This window comes from Quercus robur, chromosome 7 (assembly GCF_932294415.1).
Source record: "Quercus robur chromosome 7, dhQueRobu3.1, whole genome shotgun sequence".
Classification (NCBI taxonomy): Eukaryota; Viridiplantae; Streptophyta; class Magnoliopsida; order Fagales; family Fagaceae; genus Quercus; species Quercus robur.
The window spans coordinates 4,834,425-4,854,781 of NC_065540.1; the positions used below are offsets into that span (position 1 = coordinate 4,834,425).

At 36.2% G+C, this 20,357-nt stretch overlaps 3 protein-coding genes across 3 annotated transcripts; 2 read left to right on the plus strand and 1 right to left on the minus strand.

Annotated features, from left to right (window-relative positions):
* On the plus strand, positions 1 to 6,466 carry LOC126691858 (adenosine kinase 2-like). The gene is made up of 12 exons (XM_050387112.1): positions 1 to 205; positions 927 to 980; positions 3,457 to 3,503; positions 3,612 to 3,643; positions 3,733 to 3,834; positions 3,951 to 4,018; positions 4,168 to 4,244; positions 4,340 to 4,437; positions 4,529 to 4,599; positions 4,680 to 4,746; positions 4,829 to 5,012; positions 6,036 to 6,466. Exons 1-12 carry the CDS (start codon positions 123 to 125, stop codon positions 6,176 to 6,178), a joined length of 1,026 nt encoding a protein of 341 aa, XP_050243069.1. The 5' UTR covers positions 1 to 122; the 3' UTR covers positions 6,179 to 6,466.
* A 2,172-nt stretch (positions 6,467 to 8,638) lies between these two features.
* Positions 8,639 to 11,048, plus strand: LOC126691859 (uncharacterized). Its single transcript, XM_050387113.1, has one exon. It carries the CDS (start codon positions 9,106 to 9,108, stop codon positions 10,573 to 10,575), a length of 1,470 nt encoding a protein of 489 aa, XP_050243070.1. The 5' UTR covers positions 8,639 to 9,105; the 3' UTR covers positions 10,576 to 11,048.
* A 5,040-nt stretch (positions 11,049 to 16,088) lies between these two features.
* LOC126690792 (indole-3-acetic acid-induced protein ARG7) lies at positions 16,089 to 16,806 on the minus strand. Its single transcript, XM_050385919.1, has one exon. It carries the CDS (start codon positions 16,721 to 16,723, stop codon positions 16,328 to 16,330), a length of 396 nt encoding a protein of 131 aa, XP_050241876.1. The 5' UTR covers positions 16,724 to 16,806; the 3' UTR covers positions 16,089 to 16,327.
* Between the last annotated feature and the right edge of the window lie 3,551 nt (positions 16,807 to 20,357).

A 20,357-nucleotide genomic window follows, 5' to 3' on the forward strand; every position in this document is an offset into this window, starting at 1 on the left:
TTATTGGACTTGGAAGTCAACACAACACTTACATACATACCTTCATTTGATCATTCTCATTCTCATAGATTTCTGTGTAAACTTATCTCTTCTCTCCGCTCAGATCAGCTTCTTCTGATTCAATGGCGCACGAAGGCATTCTCATGGGTATGGGTAACCCTCTCCTCGACATCTCAGTCGCTGTTGACGAACACTTCTTGCAAATGTATGTCACACCCACCAACCAATTTTAACAGCTTTACTTTTATCGCCTAGAAAAATTTGAATTTTTTTTACGTTTTTGCTTTGCTTTTCTTAATTTTGCAGTGTAAAACAGACAAACACTTATGTTTCGTGTCTGATCTTTGCATTTACTGCTTCTAATGTTAAAACTACTTTGACCTGTCTTTGTTTGGAGACTTTAGTCATTTTATTAGGCTTTTGTATTTAGCAAGTTCAGTTTTACATATTAGTTACTGTTTTTAGATTCCTTAATTTTTACTGAAGCTTGGACATAGGTTGAAATTGTTCAATGTAGCTGATGGAGTACACCTTCCTCTCATATAAATGTGGGTGTTATTCTAAGTGTACAGAATGATAGGCATTTGTTAAAAGTACTATTTTAAGAAAGTTTTGATACCACAATTGTGAAAAATATAAAAAAGTGTCAAAAAAAGTCGGTTGCTTTTTTCTTTTACCATAAAAAGTTTTTAAAAAGATTTCCGCTAACTTTTCCCTTAGTTTATTGCTCACATATTACATTTATCAGTTCCCATTTTGGTGGAGTTGGGAATTGCTGGAACAGCCCATAAATTACTAAATTAGTCACAGTTGTTTATAATGTTAATGGTTTTTCGGATAATTTCCTCGAATAACATGTATTGAAAAAGAGAGAACAGAAATACAGTTTCATTGTTTTGATTGGCTGGTCGTGTTTTCTGTAACAGGTATGACCTGAAGTCGAACAATGCAATTCTCGCAGAGGAAAAGCATGTACCAATGTAAGACATTTCTTTTTATGTCAAGATCATTGTAATGCTAATCTTTGTTTATGTTTTTGATGTGGTGGTTCTCAGTTTGAGTTATGTTCACTCTTGGGCCATGGAAAATGAGAATTGCTCGAATATTGAATTGGATGTGATTTCATTTGATTGAATTTTACTTTACTAGAGATCTAATTAATACTGTATAAGATGGGTACTACAATTGTTGAATATTTTAAAGATTCAGGCAGTGAGATTATAACCATCAATTTAGAAGATATAATAGGGGCGATGAAAAGACTTTATAAGATGGGCATTATTACTGTTGATCTGTAAAGATTTAGTCAGTGAGATTATAACCATCAATTTTGAAGGGGTGATATGAGTGGTGATAAATTAAAAAAATGTAGTATGTTAAAGTTGACATAGCTTAATCTCATCTTGATTTGTCTTACTTGAGTGCAATTTTCTATAGATAATTCACTTGAGTTACATAAGATCATCAATGGAATATAATCACAAGGTTGTTGTCTGTATGTGTGTGTGTGTGTAGTGACAGGACAAGTGTTAATATTTGTTCCATGAGCATTGCACAAGTGTTTATTTTGTTCCACGAGTATTTGTCCAGCAGTTTCAATTGCTATATCGAGGAGTGGAATAGAAGAACTATGGAAATCAGCTTATTAGAAGCATGTAAATAATGTTCTAAGTTAATCATGACTTGGGTAGCAAAAGCATACTACTTTGCGAGGACAGTACTTGAATGCAACTTCAAGTCTTCAACAGTTAATTAAAATGTCTGCAATGTCACAGAAAAACCTACCAGCACCCATGAGCTCTCCTTACTATCCTATGGTCCAATCCTTGGAGGGATTGGAGGAACCAAGGAAGGATGGAGAAGGGAGAAAGTGAAGGGAGAGGGCAAATCCTCTCATTTCGTAGAAGGGTTAAGGGAGGGGGAGGCTGAGGCTAAATGATGCAAGGAGTGCAACTGCAAAGTCTATTTTATTTTGATTTAGTTTTATATACTTTTAGAAGTCAATTGTATTTTAACTATTGGATAATGATTTTCCACAAAATGGTATTGGTGACAAAAGGCATAACTTGTACAAATCTTTCCTTTTTCCAAATTTTGAATTGGATTTTATTTTAGGTCTTATTAACTAATTAGGTTATTGATATTTTATTTAATTTCTTGGAGTTAAGGTTATTTTCATAATTCAATAATTAAGCTTTGATCCAAGTCAATTAGCGTTAAGATTTAGTCCTAGTAGTTTATATAAGTGTGCTCTTGTACTCCTATAGAGATAAGTTCATGATGAATTTAATTTTAGCTGGAATTTTTCCAGTGGCTTGGTTTGATTCCTACTATAGGTGCTAATTCATAGTTATAATTTCTATTCTTCTGATCTTGTTGATTTTTAATCTGCTTTGAGAATTTGTGCTGCATAAGTTCTCGTATCAAAGTTGTTCATTGTTCTAAATCACTAAACCCCTTTGGGTCCGCCAAAACCTACTTATAAAAAAAAGTGGGCAAGATTGAGGAGGGAGAGCACAAAAAAGTTGTGAAATTTCCTTTTTACCCTCACTTAAACAATTTAAATATGGAAATAATAGTATAACTAGCCTTTTCACACATGCTCAAAGATACCTTTTTATTATTTTTATATTTTTAAATTAAAGGTTTGTTTTATCTAAATATTATAATTATTGTTAACTCATTTCTCATTATATATTTATAGATGGGTTTTTTTTTTTTTTTGGTAAGTTACATACGCACCTAGTGATGAAATTTTAAAAGATAACCACCTCTCCACCATTCCTATTTTTTTCTATCACTTTGCTAAATTTAAAGATTTTTATTTTAACAATTTTTATTTGTAGTTTGAATTATGTCCTGTTGGTAATGAGACCACCAAATTCTACTCTCTTTATAATTGGGTTTATTTATTTTTAAATTTTAATTTTTATTGGTATGTTATGCATGCATCCAATGGGTGTTGAACCCACAAAATCATCCATAGCATGTATAAGGGGAAGCGTTGAGGTTGAGCTAGAGCTCATTGGCTTCTCTTTATAATAGCATAAATTAAATATCTATATTTTTCTTTCTCTCTCTGCTTTCCTTCCTGCTAGAAAACATGAGGGAGTGGTGGACTCTCCTGACCTCTTTATCCCTCATACTTTCCATCCCTCCTACGAAACAAAGGCATGTACACTTTGATTAAGGAATAGTATCTTACTAGCTTAGGTATTTGAGAAACTGCAATGTGACATAACTGTTATTGTCATATTTATGGAGCTTAAGAGTTTTTCCCATCTCTTTTCATCAAATGGGCACCAAAATGTACATGGTAACTTGCTAGGAATTTTTCAATATAAGCTTATGTTGGATACTGCTTGGATCCCCCTTCCCATCTGTATGAGAATTTTTCTGTAAACTATGCTTCTTTACTTTGCTCGACTATAGACCAATGTTAAATGTATGTCTCAGGTATGGAGAAATGGCTAACAATCCCAATGTGGAGTACACTGCTGGAGGTAATGGATTCATTGCTCAAATAATGAAATTCAAAAATTGTTTTTCTATTTGATTTCAGTGGATAATATTGATCAATGATGAGTTCAATTTGATTTTATTATCTGCAGGTGCTACTCAAAATTCAATCAGAGTTGCTCAGGTACATTATTACTTCCTTTTGAGGGGAGTGGAAGAATTCAGTAGTATTATCCCTTTGCTCAGTAAATGAGTTACCCTTTGCTTTTGCAGTGGATGCTTCAAATTCCTGGTGCAACGACTTATATTGGTTGCATTGGCAAGGACAAGTTTGGAGAGGAGATGAAGAAGAACTCAAAGCTTGCTGGTGTCAATGTAAGTTTCCTTTTCTTCTTCTTCTTTCACTTTTTTGATTTGCATAAATATATTCTTAAGCATTGGGCCATAGAGTAGTAATATTGCCAATGTTATCTAAAATACATATCAATCAGGTTCAATATTATGAGGATGAATCTACACCAACAGGAACTTGTGCTGTCTGTATTGTGGGTGATCAAAGGTTGGTTGCATCAAACTTGCTGTGAAATTTTGTCACACTTCCTGAGAAACTGTTGCTTATCATCTTCCTCTTATTGTTTAAACTAAGCAAATGTTCTCAAATTTGTGCCTGGCTGGATTAATAACACTTATTGTTGGCTGAATATGTAGGTCACTTGTTGCTAACTTGTCGGCGGCAAATTGCTACAAATCTGAGCATTTAAAAAGGCCAGAAAACTGGGCGTTGGGTACATTTTCTGCCTATGCATTCTTATTTTATATCTCCTTTGTCTAGGTAGTCATTCTTGTAAACCGACTTCCTTGTGAAATCTTGTTTGGATAGTTGAGAAGGCTAAGTACTATTACATCGCTGGCTTTTTCCTCACTGTATCCCCAGACTCCATACAGCTTGTTTCTGAACATGCAGCTGCATATGACAAGGTATAATGTGACATATTTGGAATCCTCTCTTATCAACTGGTTTAAGTAGCTTCTGCATGAGAAATCTCTAATATCTAATTTTTTTCTGCAGATCTTCATGATGAACCTTTCTGCTCCATATATCTGTGAGTTCTGCAAGGATGCACTGGAGAAATTTTTGCCGTAAGCATTTTTATCATCTTCTTTTGAGGTAATAAGTATATATACATATTGACATAGGACATGCCTTCTTCGGGGTTTAGGTATATGGACTTTCTTTTTGGAAATGAGACAGAAGCAAGAACCTTCTCAAAAGTTCAAGGCTGGGAGGTAATGGTTGCTTGGTATCAGATATTACCAGATTCACTGTTTTTGTTTTAAAGTTTAACATGCTTGGTCTGTTCTTGACCAGACTGAAAATGTAGAGGAAATAGCTCTAAGACTTTCCCGATGGCCTAAAGCATCAGGAACACATAAGAGGATAGTTGTAATTACTCAGGGTGCAGATCCCGTAGTTGTTGCCGAAGATGGAAAAGTGAAGAAGTTCCCTGTAATATTATTACCTAAAGACAAAATTGTTGATACAAATGGAGCAGGTATGTGTTGTCTTGTGCTGGTAAAAGTTTCAAATGTCAGAATAGACTAGCTTACTCTTCTACATGCAAATTATTGTCAAAAAGTTAAATCATCTAGAGCATTCAATGAAAAAGGTCATTATCACCATTTCTGTCTTTTCATTTCCTTACAAATTATACCCATCTATAAATATAGCATTGAATTGGCAAGACTGAAATAGCCATAAGCATCTGCCTAATTTATTACTTTCATTTCCTGTTTGGCAGATCAGAACAATTGAAAGCACCAATCTAAATTATTAATAATAATAATGTTACTACGGTTTTACCAATGAATTTTTTTTTTTTTTTTGGAGAAGAAATACGTTCGAATTTCATTAAAACAAAAGAAACTAGGGAGTTACATCAACATATACTAAGTAAGAGATGTTTGGTGGAACAGATTCCATCCACACCGAGAGTGGAGAAGACTTTCTTGCTCTCTTAGCTAAAGCATGAGTAGCTGTATTGCTTTGCCGCCTGACATGAGAGAAAGAACAGGTTTGGAAAAAACCCATTATAGACTTACAGTCTTTAACAATATGGCAAATACAAGAGCGGTCAGAAAAACCTTCTGTTAAGGCTTTAACAACTACCTCTAAGTCACCTTCAATAATTGCTCGATTTAAACCCAATTCTGCAGTGAAAATGATTGCCCTCCTTGCTGCCTACGCTTCAAGAATTTCCACACTTGATGGCATGGGAATTCTTTCAGCTAAGGAAGCCATAACCTGACCCATTTCATTCCTTACAACTACTCCAACTACTCCACTTCCTTACCAATGAATTTAGGGTACCTTTATCATACTGCTTTTTATACCCCACGAATAAGTTTGGTTTGCTCATTGACATTAAAATCATGATTGCGTAAGTACCTGATGGCCTTGATATAACTTAAAACACGAAGGCAGTAAAGTCATGTACCAGAAATGTTTGTCCAATACCACGCAAAGAAGAAATTGAACCTTTTTATAATTAATTAACTTGTTAACTTATGTTTTGTAGGGGATGCATTTGTTGGAGGATTTTTATCGCAGTTGGTTCAAGAGAAATCCATTGAAGACTGTGTGAGAGCTGGCTGTTATGCAGCAAATGTTATAATTCAGAGGCCTGGCTGCACATTCCCAGAGAAGCCTGATTTTAATTAAGTGGCTCCTTATTTCCCTGCAGTTCAGAGTGTTGTTTTGGTTGAGAATCATGTTGCTCTTTGTATTTTTAGAATACCTACATGCTAGAAAAGAATATATGTGGCCAACCTTGATTAGTCTATTGAGTATTCCTAGTTGATCCCAAAAATTTGGGACTAAGGCTTGTTATTTTTGTAGTATTAGAAGAACCGCATGCCAAAATATTATCAATAACTGAGGCATCTAGTATGGAATTTTGATTCACAGGAAAGGGGAAAACAGAAACTTATATACTTTACCTTGTGATGAGTCAAGTATGTCAATGTTCAATGGTTAATTTAATTGATCAATAAATGAAATTGCTTATCACAAAGTATAACAGGCAATAATATGTTTTTTGGTGGAATAACGGGCAAGAAATTAAATGTTCCTGTATTATTATTTTTATTTTATGGATTTGGCTTACATTCAGTACTTTTTAAATTGGAATCTCATTTTATTTTAATAAGAAATTGTCACATCACTTACTGACTAAATAAAATGTGAAGATTAAAACTTACTACCACTTGCCATTGTTATTTAAAATAAAAGGAGGTGTCTAGTTAAAAAAAAGTACTAGAGATAAGTCAAACCCTTATTTTATATTGAACCTAAATTTGTTGGCATCTTTATATTTCCATCAACAAAAGTCTCATGAATTCTTTGGATCAGTGGACTACTAACATTGTGGCTCTACTGATAATACAAAACGGCATGGTTTGCCATAGATTTTATTTATCTCTTGTTGCTGGGGTTTCCCTCTTCAACCCTCCCACTCCAAAGGGAAATCTAGGGTTAAATATCCCTCAAGTTGTGGTTATGTTGATAATACAAAATATAATCTCGATGCTGGGCTTTTCCATGCCAGGCCAGAGCATCTGCACACCTGTCCCTTTCTCGACACGGGTACTTAACTTGAGTGCTAGGTATCCTATTCATCAGCTCCCTGCAGAAATCAACAAGAGGATGCATTACTCTGCCCTAAATATCAGCAATATTAACCATCTCAAATAAGACTATTATGCCATGTTAAGCAAATAAGAAGTAAATATGTCTGGCAAGATTATCAGCCTAACCTTATAGAGCAAGGCCACCACCACTATCACCATCATTGCCACCACCATGATTACATAAAAAGGCTTTTGAAATCATTTTTAGAGTCTAACTAAACATGGTTAAAAACACAAGTCAAAAAAAGTTTTTCACTTGTGTTTTATACAAAACAAACGAAGTCCAATGGTGACTTCTAGATGTAAAGGCCTAACCCAAAAGAGATAGGAGAAAGGCCTTTCAACAGAGTACTGTGGAACTAATTGACCCAAGCACAAAACAATGGGATAGGCAAAAATTAAATTGAAGCATTTGACCCTCCAACCACGAACAAGATACTTAATAGTTAATACACTTGGGCAGTCCAGACACAGCCCTATGGTAGTGCAGGTTTGGTCACTGTATCGTTGGCCCTTGCGTGCGCACAACTTGGGGACCAGAAACATAGTCAGCTCACTTCCTGGCTCGTTGGGGCTTGGTTTGTAAATGGTCTGAGCCGGTCCCCATCTCAGCTTCTGCCCTTATATGTGAATAAGGCCCTTGCGAGAGATGGTCTTAACCCCAAACCTTAATGTATCTCTTTATTTATTTATTTGTGAAAAAAAAGCTTAGGTTATCTAATACTATATAAGCAGAAGCTCTTTCCTATAATTAAGGCAGTGCTGACGCATTAGAAAAACTGCCCACTTAAAAACCTACCACGTTCACACTTTTAAAAGTCGAAAGCCCGATCTTTACACCATTTTAAGCCCGATCGATGAAAAATAAATAAATATAAGAGCCAAAAATAGTTTGAAAATTAAGAGAGACTTAACTCACTGAGAGACAGTCCATACATTATATTAAAGAAGAAGAAGAAAAATATTTTCCCTTAGCACAATGATGTGGTACTAATTTCTTCTACCAGTGAGGTTTAGGTTCAGTATATGTAATGCATTGGACTCGTTAAGATGGTAACATGTGTTCAAAAATGGATACGTGTTATAATTTCAATGGATCCAGTACAACTAGATACTAAACCCAAACCTCACCCTTCTTCTATATTCTTTATAAATTTTACTATAAATTTTTTTTTTGAGTAACAATTTTACTATAAATTTAATTAATGAAATTCATGTAAAAATAAAACAAAGGAGGAGCATCATAACAGCCTATACTTAACTCTTGCACCTTTCGCCATCAAACACCTTCTACTTCAGCCTTTGTCAACATTTCCAAACGACTCTAACCGAAATTATATTTTAATAGATGTATAGTTTGAAATTGGGAGGGTGTTGATTTTAATTATATTTTTATTATACTTTCCTGAAAACACCTCTACTTATCTATAAATAAACGCTGTTAATTGGTTATTAGATAATTGAAAAGTCACAGTTTGATATCAATTTTCTCAATCCAATCAATATCTAAAAATCTCCTTTAAAATGGATTGAACCGACGGGTAGAGAGAAAATGGTTTGCAACCAAGCAAAATTCTCTCTCTCCCAAACATTCTGGGGCCCTGAAATTTAAAGACCCAAACTTTATAACACCAAGAAACAGAATCTCTATAGTACCACTTCCTTTCCAATAATTCAACGGTACTACTACTACTACTACCATTACAACCTCCTCCGCCATCACCACCCATCAATGTAGCGCGTCCCCCTCACGCGCCAACAACATCGCGTGAACCCCAACCAAACCTCATTGAAAACACAGACCACCACTCTCTCTCTCTCTCTCTCTCTCTCTCATTTTCCTCTCCTCCTAAGTCCAAACAAAATCAAAAGCAAAAGCAAAGAAAGCAGAGAAAACACTAAAAATCAAAACAAATTTAAAGAGATTTTATTATTTTTACAAAAAACACACCGACCGACATGAGCGATCATCATCATCAACATCTTCAGCAGCTTCGGCACGAGAATCTCCGAACGACGTCGCAGCTGTTCCGCGAAGCGACGTCGTTGTTCAGGTCGAACCTCGCCGCCTTCCTCATCCTCTCCCTCCTCCTCTTCTGCTTCCGCAGCACCGTCGAGGACGGGACGCGCCACGTCACCTCGTTCATCGACCGCGACCCTTCGCTCAAGGCCTTGCTCTCCCGCCTCGACCTCTCCGGCTCCCAAAACCCCCACGCGCCGCACGACTCCCACGACGCTCCCGACGCGCACCGCCACTCCTACCAGGACTCCCTCCCTCGCCACCTCCGCCGGCGGAGGCGGCCGTTCCTGCACCTCACTCGCGTCGGAACCCTAGACGATGACTTCTTCTCCGGCGACGACGACGACGATCGCACTCCTTTTGGCTCCAACCGCAAGGCTCCGATCAACGGTACTTTCCTCATTCTTAACCCTAAGGCGCTAGGGTTTTCGGATCGGGTAATCGACCACGGGATCAACATCAACGAGATCGTCCGCACCGGGATCACATTCAGAGCCGAGCGTTTGTCTCTTTCCGATAACGACGACGAAAACGATGAGCAGAAAGAGGAAGAGAACGAGACGATTGGACTGGAGAAAGAGAAAGAGAAAGAGAAAGTTAAAGAATTGGACAGAATCGTGGATTTCCAGTTCTTCCTCAGAGGAGTGGAGCTCAGCCGCCGCGACGCCGCGACGCTGTTCTTCCTTGTGAGTTTTCTCTCCGCCGCTTACGGTTGGGTGATTCTAGGGTTTCTCGTTACGTATTCGTTGGTATTAGGCATTGTTTTCATTACTACTTTGAATGATCTGTTAGGGAGGTATAGTTCATTTCTCGGTACAGTTTGGGAAGGTTCAAGAGTAGGGCTCAAGAGACTCTCAGGGTTTATCTTGATGAGATGGGCGGTGAGAGATGCACTGACTCAGATCCTAGGGTTATGGTATTTCGGTGAAATTGAAGACCAGTACTCGTTTTTTAAGCTCTTCGTGAGGTTGAAATTGATGCCATTTTCGATTTTGTCGCCATGGATTAGGGGTTATGAGAAGGAGATTTCGGGGTTTTTGTTCGCGTGGTTTCTGACCGATACTTTAGTGGCTTTTATATTTGCTGTGGATGCTTGGGTTGCCATTGTGGATTCGAGGAGGACTGGAAGGGAGATTATGAAGGAAGGTTGTTATTTGATATCAACCATGTTAAACCAGGCTATACAGATTAAGTGTTTCGAAGCTATATTTTGTGGCTCGTTTGTGCGGTGGGCTCTTTCTCGGGTTTGTGGAAAATTTTTGGCCATGGGGCTTCAATCCGTTGTGGAGGTTTATTTCATGGTGGCTTGGCTGGTATTTTACTTTGCTGTGAGGTGTAGGGATGCTAGTTTTCAGGGGAGGAGGTTTGGGAGAAGAGAATTGGAGGGGTTGATTGAGGGCCTAAGATGATAGTTGGTGGTAATCGGGTGTGAGACACTGAGACTTTCAGCTCTACGAGGCTTCAATGGTAACGCTAATATTATTATTAGCGGAAATCTTTTGGTGCTTTGTGTGTTCCTGTTTTGCAATACCTTTGATTAGCACTGCCGTAGTTCGGTCTTTGTCACCATCAGCAATGTTTGTACTTGTATGTACTTTTTATCACGAGGCAATATACTACTTGTGTATATTTGTGCACGAAAATGTTTCATTTGTATATCTTGTGGTGCTCATTGTTTTAATGCCTTGCAATTATGCAATGTTTCCCGCCAGTAATGGTGATGTAAGAACTTGCAAACGGTCATGATTTTTCTCATTGCAGGAATTACTTGTGCTGTTATACTACAGAGCCTTCATGTTTGTAGTCATTTTCCATTTATATCCTGCAAATGAGGATGCATAAAATAGAATAATAATAAGCAGAAAGAGGCTGGACTTCTGAATTGTTATTGTTTTCTGCTGGATTTTCTCTCTCTTTATTTTTGGTCAGATTCCATCACTTTGTTGTAGTTTTGCATGATATATGGGCTTCTCTGGATATATTTTTCTGTTTACTTAAAAAAGCCACCACCTTGGTTTTATGCTAATCTTTTGCCTGCGGTACACTAATTGAAAATGAGAAAAATTAGAGAGAAACTAGATAGGAATTGAGAGTAAGTACATCATTGTGCATTGTACCAGTTTTTTTTTTTCATACTTTTATGCAGCTTTAGATATGAAAGGCATGCTTTAAGAAGTTATTATATTTATCTTAGGATTGGTCAATCACAATTTTAGTAATTCTAGAAGATTGCATGAATTAATTCTTGGGATATTTGGAGTAGGGAAAATTTTTATTGTAAAAGACTTGAGATGTGGGAAAATTGTAAACTTTGAGTTCTAGCGGTTCCATTATGCTTTTCTCTTAGGATTTTTGGATATTGCAGAAAAGATATCTTGAAAGGTTTGCAGTGAATTCTATCAGAATTGAGCCATCAATAAAGTCACTAAAGCTACTTTTATAACTTTAGGATCAAGGAAGTCCAGTGTGGTGTGTGCTGATAAGTTTGTTGACTTGCCTCTATCAGATTGTTGCTAAGATTTTATTGTTTAGACTGAGGGAGGTCTTGTGGTATTCTATCTTGCCCTCCTAAGGTGTTGCTATTAAGGGTAGGGGAATTTTATATGTCTTACAAATAGCTAATGATTTCTGAAAGATTGTGAGAAATTCAATCAAGAAGCATGGTGCTCAATATTTAAACTAGAACAGATATATGATCTTATAAAAATTAGGATCGTGTTTTATCAAGAGAGTCTAGGTGCTAGGTGGGGATTATGACTAAAGCTTGTTTGTTTTTAACCACTTTTCCTGTTCTTATGAATAGTTTGGCAAATGGGTGGTTTAACACTATCACAGATATTCATCACAGGTACCCACTGTTCTCTTTCTTCATATAACCTTTGATGGTCTAAAGAGGAGAAAAAAAGATGGGGAGGGGGTGGGGGGATTCTGGGGGCTGAAGCCCCAATTTCATTATCCTTAAATGACTTCAAGTGTGTTTCTAAAAAACTGAAAGCTAAAGTTGAGTGCAGTAAATTTCACCATATATAATCAATGGAATATGCTTGACTCTTACTTTCCAAAAAAAAATTGAAGTAGAAGAAGAAGAAAACATACTTGGCTTGTCATAAAAACATGGCATGGGGTTGAGGTCAGTCTTATGTTCAAATTATCCTTATCCAATGAAGAAAATGAGCAGTATCAATGACACTGCAATTCCATGGCCATTTGAGAATGTGTTTACAGTGTTCAATCATGGTAGCAAGGATTGAAGTATGACATTGGCTTTCTGAGTTATGTGACTTATGACAGAATGAACGTAGGTTTCTAGAAAATTTATCTTTCCTTTTCCTGGGGAAATTTTAGTGATTGCCCATTACTCTACCTATGGTATGAGTGTGGGTATCAACCATCACCAATCCCCCCTTCCCTTCATTTCCCCTTCTTCCTGCCATTAGGATCACACAAAAGAATTGTGAATGAGAAGAAGCTGCAATTTCTGAATGGATTTTCTCAGCTCCATGCAGTCCCTTGGAGCATGGAGGGAGTGATCTTCTAGGTGGTTCTGGGCTGGAATCTATAGTCAGTTGATAGGCTTCAAGCTATCCTGGCTTTGTTGTTCCATACACTGTCCTTCCCAGTGAACTAAGCTCTATGCTGTCCCTTGTTATATTGAAGGAATTCTCTTTGGGGTCTTACATGGGGAAACCTTATTTCACACCTTGTTTTCAGGAAAGCATAGCTATTTTTGTTCTTAAGCTGTCTTTCTGGTAAAGCAAGCAAAAAATTTGCTTCTTATTTGACGTAATGTTGTGGAGGTTGGTTTCCTTCATGCCCTCTCTAACCTTTTCCTTTATTTATCAAAAAAAATTTGGTTTCCATCATCCTGTTGATCTGACAGGATATATGTTAGTGAGTAGATAACTGGCAAGGCAACCTCTCAGGAGATCTGTTTATTTCCCTACCCTTCCAATATCACATGATCAGGTCTAGAGTGAAGGAAGCATCTCTAATTTGCTGGGCAGCATGCTGAGAACCAGTTTATCTGCCAAGTGGGTTGCAGTTACAAAGCAGCTGTTTTATTTATTCAGTCAGTGTCTGATTAGTTGCTACTTCTTGGAGAGGATCATGCCAGATGAAGTGTTAAAAAACATTTTTTTTCCTTGGATCATGCACAAGTTAATTGGGATCCCTTAGGAGCTTCTTTCCTTTAAGGTGACATGCCACATTAATGAATACTAAGGGTAGCCCTGCACTTCAACTGGTTACAGTTTTTAAGATTTTCTTCTAGAAAAGTTGAGACCCTAAAGTCTTTGGACTAAATGGCATCTCCTCCACATCATAAAAAGGGTGAAGGGTGAGGGGTCATGGGGCCAAATCTGAATGGGCTTCTGAGTTATATTTACCTATCCAAGAAACTGAGATCGAAATGGAATTTAGTTTAGTCAGGATTTCCTTTCCCTTTAAAACCCATGGGTTATTGATGGAGAGCCTTGCGGGGTGTAGAAATTTGCATTGTCTTTAGCAATCAGTTTGCAGATATATCTCTTTTTTCTTTGTGGATGAAATTGATTTCTTAACTATGAGTGCTTGAGAAGCTGGGGAACCATTAATTTAAAAATTATATTACAGTTCATGGGCTTTGTCAACTGCATTGATTGGGTTTGGGTTGTGGCTGAAGACCTTTGGATATGTTTTTGTGGTAATCTTATTACACTGAAATCTTCTTCCTTTTCATCATAATGTTACTCAACTTTACTTCTCTGCATGCTCTTGCTAAATTACAAAAGGATGTTTGGAAATACTATATGTTTATCAAGTCAGCTTGTGATGACAGCTAATTGTTGATAGATAAATAAATTCATCACGTTTAGATAGCATTTCAGTGAGTCTACCAGGATGGCTTAAGTATTTTTCTAAAATAAGGTCAACTGAAGATTTCAATGTATGATGACTTTGTGCAATGGCTGTATGCAACTCAGTAATTGTTCTGAGCATATAGTTTGGATAATCCCAGGGATATTGATTGTTATAGGAAGAATGAGATAGTTTCTGTATGTCTTTTTTGTTCACTGTGCACACATGCGCACATGTACATCCACATTAGACACGTGTAAGAATCTACAGCACATAACTACCAGCCAACCAGCTAATTTAGTGGTAGTTTTAGTTGGTGTTACTAGTCGTAATAAAAAAAGTTGATGTTACTAGTTACCTAGTTGATACTAGCAAAATCATTCCTGTATTATTTTTCTTTTGGAAAATTTTCTTATCTTGTATTGTAGCTTCTCTACTCACTACTGGAAACTAATTTAAATTTGATGGTTTTTCTTCTTCACAAGCTTACAAGATATCCGACCTTTTCTACCTCTGATTCAGTTCTTTGATATGCACATGGAACTAAAAGTAACTGTTTTGATTGCATCTTGGCTGTCTCATTTGACATTGGGTTTCTTTGCTGCTAACTTAATTGTTTAGTTATCATCTTTGGAAATTCTGCTTGGGATTATGCTTACAAAAAAAAAAAAAAAAAAAAAATCTGCTTGGGATTACACGGGAAAACGTTTTGATTAAATGAGCGTTTGGGGAGTGCTTATTCTTGCGTTTTCAATTCCACGTTTTGCCTTTTTTTTTTTTTTTTTCCTGCACGTGAACAGTAACCTCACATGGGTTTACTCATATACTGTTCATGTACCGTTCACGCATTAAAAATATTAAAAATAGGTCCCATAATACAATTCACACATTTAAAAATTATTTTGCTACAGTACTTTCAGTTTTCAGTTTTCACTTTCAGCAACAATAAGCTCAATCCAAACGGACCCTAAATGGGTAAATTGCAATCATGGGAATAGGCAAGGGGTTTTGAGGACATCACCCTTGTGTAAATTTTCACTTGAAATCTGTAAAATATAGAGGAGGGATTGATAGGCTGCACACAGCGTGGAGTACATGAGTATAATTTGTTTTATTGCTTTACTGTGTCTCTTTCTGGTTGTGTCATGGATTCTTTAATTAGTGCTACAGATTTCATTCTTCGTTGATCAAATGTCTTCTTTGGGTTAGCCAATTTGCAAAACTAAAGCATTTTTTTGATAGGTAAAATCTGAAGCTTTTGGTAGAAGAAAACTAAACTTCACTTCTCTCATTCACTTGTAAAGGAGCAAAAGTGAATTTCATGGTGTCTATGACTTGCTAAATCATCAGCCATTTTATTATAAGCTTCCCCATGTAGAGGAAACTCCAAAGCTTTTCTGCTTAAATCATTACCTGCTTGGCCAGATTTTCTTCTGAGCATTTTTCTTTCCTAGAATATAAGAATTAGTTGCAAATGTCTTTTGACCTGTGCATGATGTAACTTGAAGTCTCTTAGCCTACAATGGTAGATTTCTTAACTTGTGGTTGGAACTGTCTTCTTCCAAGATGTCCAACTCCAAGCATGTATTCTCTTTTGCACCATATCTTGTCCTGTACATGATTTCACAGAATTAGATGTGGGTGAATAACTTGAATTTGAGGGGACAGGCTAGTGATACTGGACAAAATTTTATGGTTTAGGGTGAAAAAACCTCTGTTGTTACCTTGAAAATTTGTTCTTGCCCATGATTTCCAGCAAGCGACTTCAGTGTCGGTAGCTTGCTATGGACCTTTAAAGTAGTTACATTATAGTAACATGTTTTTCGAAACTCATGCTAGACTAGTTTGTTGCATTGCAGCCCACTCTTCTTTTCCATCAATCCTAAACTTCAGTTCCAAAATGTTCTTTGACATGGAACTGAAACTTTTGGAACTATTCATGACTTTCACTGTTTTAAAATGTTGTCATGTCAGTGAGTGGGGCTTGATCTGCAGAGGACCAGCTGCGAGACTTCAGCTCTGGTCTCGTTTACTAACTATTGAAAAGAAAGAAAAAGACACATTTACTATGTCTAACAACGGGTATTATCTTGCTCCCAGTTACATTTTACATTAAGAATTCCCATGCAGAATTAAATTTAAAATTCTTAAAACTAAATTATATCACTAACGCAAAATAAAGGATTACATTAGTGAGCTGGAGGATATTTATGTTACAATTCTACATGGTATACAACATTATAATGGCTACATATCAGCATTGTCATTAGAACATCAGCCTCATGAATTAGTCAAATTGCTCTCAAGTTCCCTGTTGATGAATTCTTAAAGTCGAAGAGAAATCCTTCGATTGTCTGGAGAGCTAGCGCAGCGAATGACATTGAGGAAAAGGTTTTCATCGCAAGGAATGCAGAGTTTTGAGTCAGTAATGAAATCATATTCATCTTGAGCCTGATCCAGCAATGCCCTGAAGAGTGGGTGATTGAGTAAGGTGATTTTGATTACAAACCTCTTATAGTTCTCACCCACATACACTACTGAGTGACCCTTTGGGACATCTTTTGGAATTGAATGCTCTTCATGTGTTGAACGCCACAAAGCCCATTGACAGCAGTACTCACAGGCAGCACAAGGCCCAACTCTACTCCTCCCCATCTTTCTCCACTTGTTCATGCATGCCCTCAAAAGCTTCCCCTTCATAATCTTCATTTCTATTCTCATAGAGTGAGGGAGACCGAGAGAGAGAATGTGGGGGAGATAAAACGAAAATGAAGGTATATATAAGTGTGGAAATGAAAAAAGTTAAAAAAAAAAAAAAAAACTATTATATTTTAGAGCATTAAATGATTTGATGAGCTATATATGAGCAATGATATTATTTTTCAAAGCGCGTGCAATAAATAATGATAGGTGCTGCTTTTATTTTTGTGTTGTACCATTCAGTCCTTTATAGTATCACACTTTGATACGAAACTGTACGAACATGCATAACATGATTAGTTACTAGTTACTACTATAAAGTAGTATATAAATGTACATCTTTCTAGCAAGTTCTATGGTCTCTCTCTATCTTAAGTTAAGAAAGTATGGTTCTTGATCATTAATGATGATATTTCGAAGTTCACGAAGTTAAAGACCCCACAAGTTGGCGGGGATGGAAAAGATAAGATATGAATCAATGAGGGATGGGTTACTCTTCTTCGGCATAGTGCGATCCCACTTTCCTGATACGGAGTTATAGATATTGTAAAATATAGACCATAATATCACTTTCTTCAGATTCAGATGAAGATTGGTTTTAAGTTCAGAACCATGTATATGTTCCACTGTCATGCATATGTAACTGCCATGTTCAAGTCGGTACTGTGTGAGTGAGACTATTGTGGGGGTTTTATTTATATTGAACTAATAATATAAAATAGGATTCCAATCTGTTTCATGATTGTCTTTTGTCATCGAGGCTTAGGCCAAACAAAGTTTTACTACAATCGACAAATATTACATATTGTTAATATCTGCTAGAAAATGCGATTAAAGTTGCATTGGGATGATAGGATTTGAAGTGAGAATCATTATGAGCCAACATGTCAATTAATTATATAAATGATGTTTGCAACTAGCTCAGCTAGAGATCACATTTGGACCATTTTGGTGAATGATGCCGTGTGAGCTAAGCCATTACCTTTTTCCTTTTTAATTTGCCATTGTATCCATAGAAATAAGCAGCTTTATTTGGCTTTTGCATTCTTCTTATTCCAATGGTTTACGCTGTAAGCCACTTATGTTGACTTAATCTTTACTTTGTACAAAGTATAAGCTATGTCCTGTATCCGTACACAACAGTGTCCTTTACGCAAAGTCTAAACTGGTTATTACCGTTTTCCTGCAAATGAATTGGGGATAAATATTGCGTATCTCTGTGTTCTGACCATGTTTGCATGATGCAGGAGATGGGTTTGGCAGAGGTAGAGGGATGGAAGAAAGAATCTTGAATTGCAAATAGAATGGAAGCCACATATATTCTTTATTCTTAGAAGAGGACCCTCGATAGTTGGGACGTTCAAATTATGTCCCTTTGCCTCCAAATGGAGATATTTGGGGTTTATTTTTAGAAATCAAGAAATCAACTTTTGTAGATCTCTCTTTAGTTCCTAGTACATGGATATCTATGTCACATACAAAAAGGAATATAACCCTTTACCATAAATGGAGGTATCTTAAGTAATAGGTGTTATAAGTTAATCTTGTATGGGATGTCATACAACATTATTATTATTATTATTATTTTATTTTTTTTGAAAACATTATTATTATTATTATTTTATTTTTTTTGAACTCAACGATAGAGGATGTCATACAACATTTTTTTTTTTTGAGAATGAAAATGAATGAGAATGATGTCATACAACATTTAAATGAGTGATAACTCACTTTTTCTCTTATTTACATTTTTGCTATAAGGGTGTTTATTGTCCACAACTCTTCTAGCACTTGCCTATTTCCTTCTGTGTGTGTAATCCTTGCATCCTACATACATCAAGTAATTATAAGGATGATCCCTTGGAGAGTGCCCCCAAGTTATTGACTAGAGTTTTCAAACTTAAATTCTCATAAATCTCATGAGGCCTTTGAAGTTGCTAGGCCAACTTTTGGAGTTACTATCTCATTTATTTAACTAAGCATTTATTGCCACTTAATATGTAGTTAGAGCATTACCATTGGGGTAGTCAAGAAATTTATTTGGTACTCCGAGAGTAATGCTCCCCCTCTCACATGAGGGGTGGGTTTCATATGAGAGGGGAGAGCATTACTACCGGAGTACCCAATAACTTTTGGGGGTAATCAAGCTAAAATTTGATCAACAAACTATTAAAAAAAAAATACTTGCAATTGCAAGCTATAGTGCATAGCTAACACTAAAGTTTCATAAAATGAATTTTGTTTGGAAAAATTATATTTTTCCATGCCTTGAACTATCACATTAATTACACTTAACCCATTGAATTATCAAATGCATGATTGAACCCCTAATTTCAAATTAAAGTATGTTAAAGTTAACCTCCAGCCATTTGTTTTGTTGTTAACTCTTATTGAATTTAGTATTAAAAGACCAATTATCTATTTTTATTCTCCATTCTATATTAAGAAGAAAAAAATTAGACATATTGGTAAAACATAAAGTAGAACACAAAAAGTGAGATAAATGATTTATATTTGCTTATGAATAACTCACTTGTGAGAACTCTTTTCACCAAGCAAGATTTCTTGCTGAACTTCTTTCCACAACTACCTCATTTCTTACATCCTTATACTTGTTAGAGTTGCTATATTTTGCGCAACTTCTACCTTATAAGTTTGTATAAATTTGCAAGGTGTATAACGTTTGGTTAAGCTTGTTGTATCTTAGGAATGGCATGCCATTATCCTTTCCTCATCAATAATCTTACTAAGAGGGTACAAATTGTCTCAAGAGAATGACTTGATATGTGCTTCAATCTCTATCACTCGCCACGTTATATAATTACTTTATACCATTATTTGGAAGTATCATTTTTCATATTCTCCAACAATAGTTATGTATGCAACATCACTCTCACATGTACATAGGTCTACAATATATGCATGAATAACTCATACATATGAAAGGCTTATGCTTTCTATGTAAGATATTTTTAAATACAATAAGAACCTTATATCTGGTTTTCCATTCTTTTCAATTGTCTTGAAATGAGTGAGTTAATATGAGTACAAAATTGTGAGGTCTTGGCTCAAATGTAAAGGGGCTGTTGAGGTTGGAAAGAGACATTAATTGAAAACGATAAAGTCCAAACTCACTATTGTCGAAAGTCTCTTTCAGTGTGTAAATACAAGAATAGTTTGTGAGATTGAGAAAGTGTAGCGTGGAGGATATACTTGTGTGAGGTTCCTCTTTTTTGCTGGTGGGTTCATTGCTGAGTTTATATTTGCTCAGACATGATTGAAAGCCAGCGCATGGATTCATCCCCTGAAGACAGTTTGTGCTGTACTCAGTTGTTTGAAGGAGAAAGAGTTCCTCATCAGGACACATCATTTATCTTGACTGAACAGTTTTGCAGACAAGGAGAGGGACTGAGAAGAGAAACAGTTGATATTTTTATGTCATTATTTTTTGGGTTTTTTAAACATATAAATGCTTTCTATCTTGTAAAAAACATCTTAGGAAATTATAGGATTTAGCTAAATACAGTAATACACCTTCATTATTGTGAGCACAAAATTTATTATGATGACCAAGGGCTCATTTGGTACGTGTATTTAAATAACAGTTTTCATATTTTTGGAAAATACGTTTAGGTGAAAAAGTATGTGAAAATAC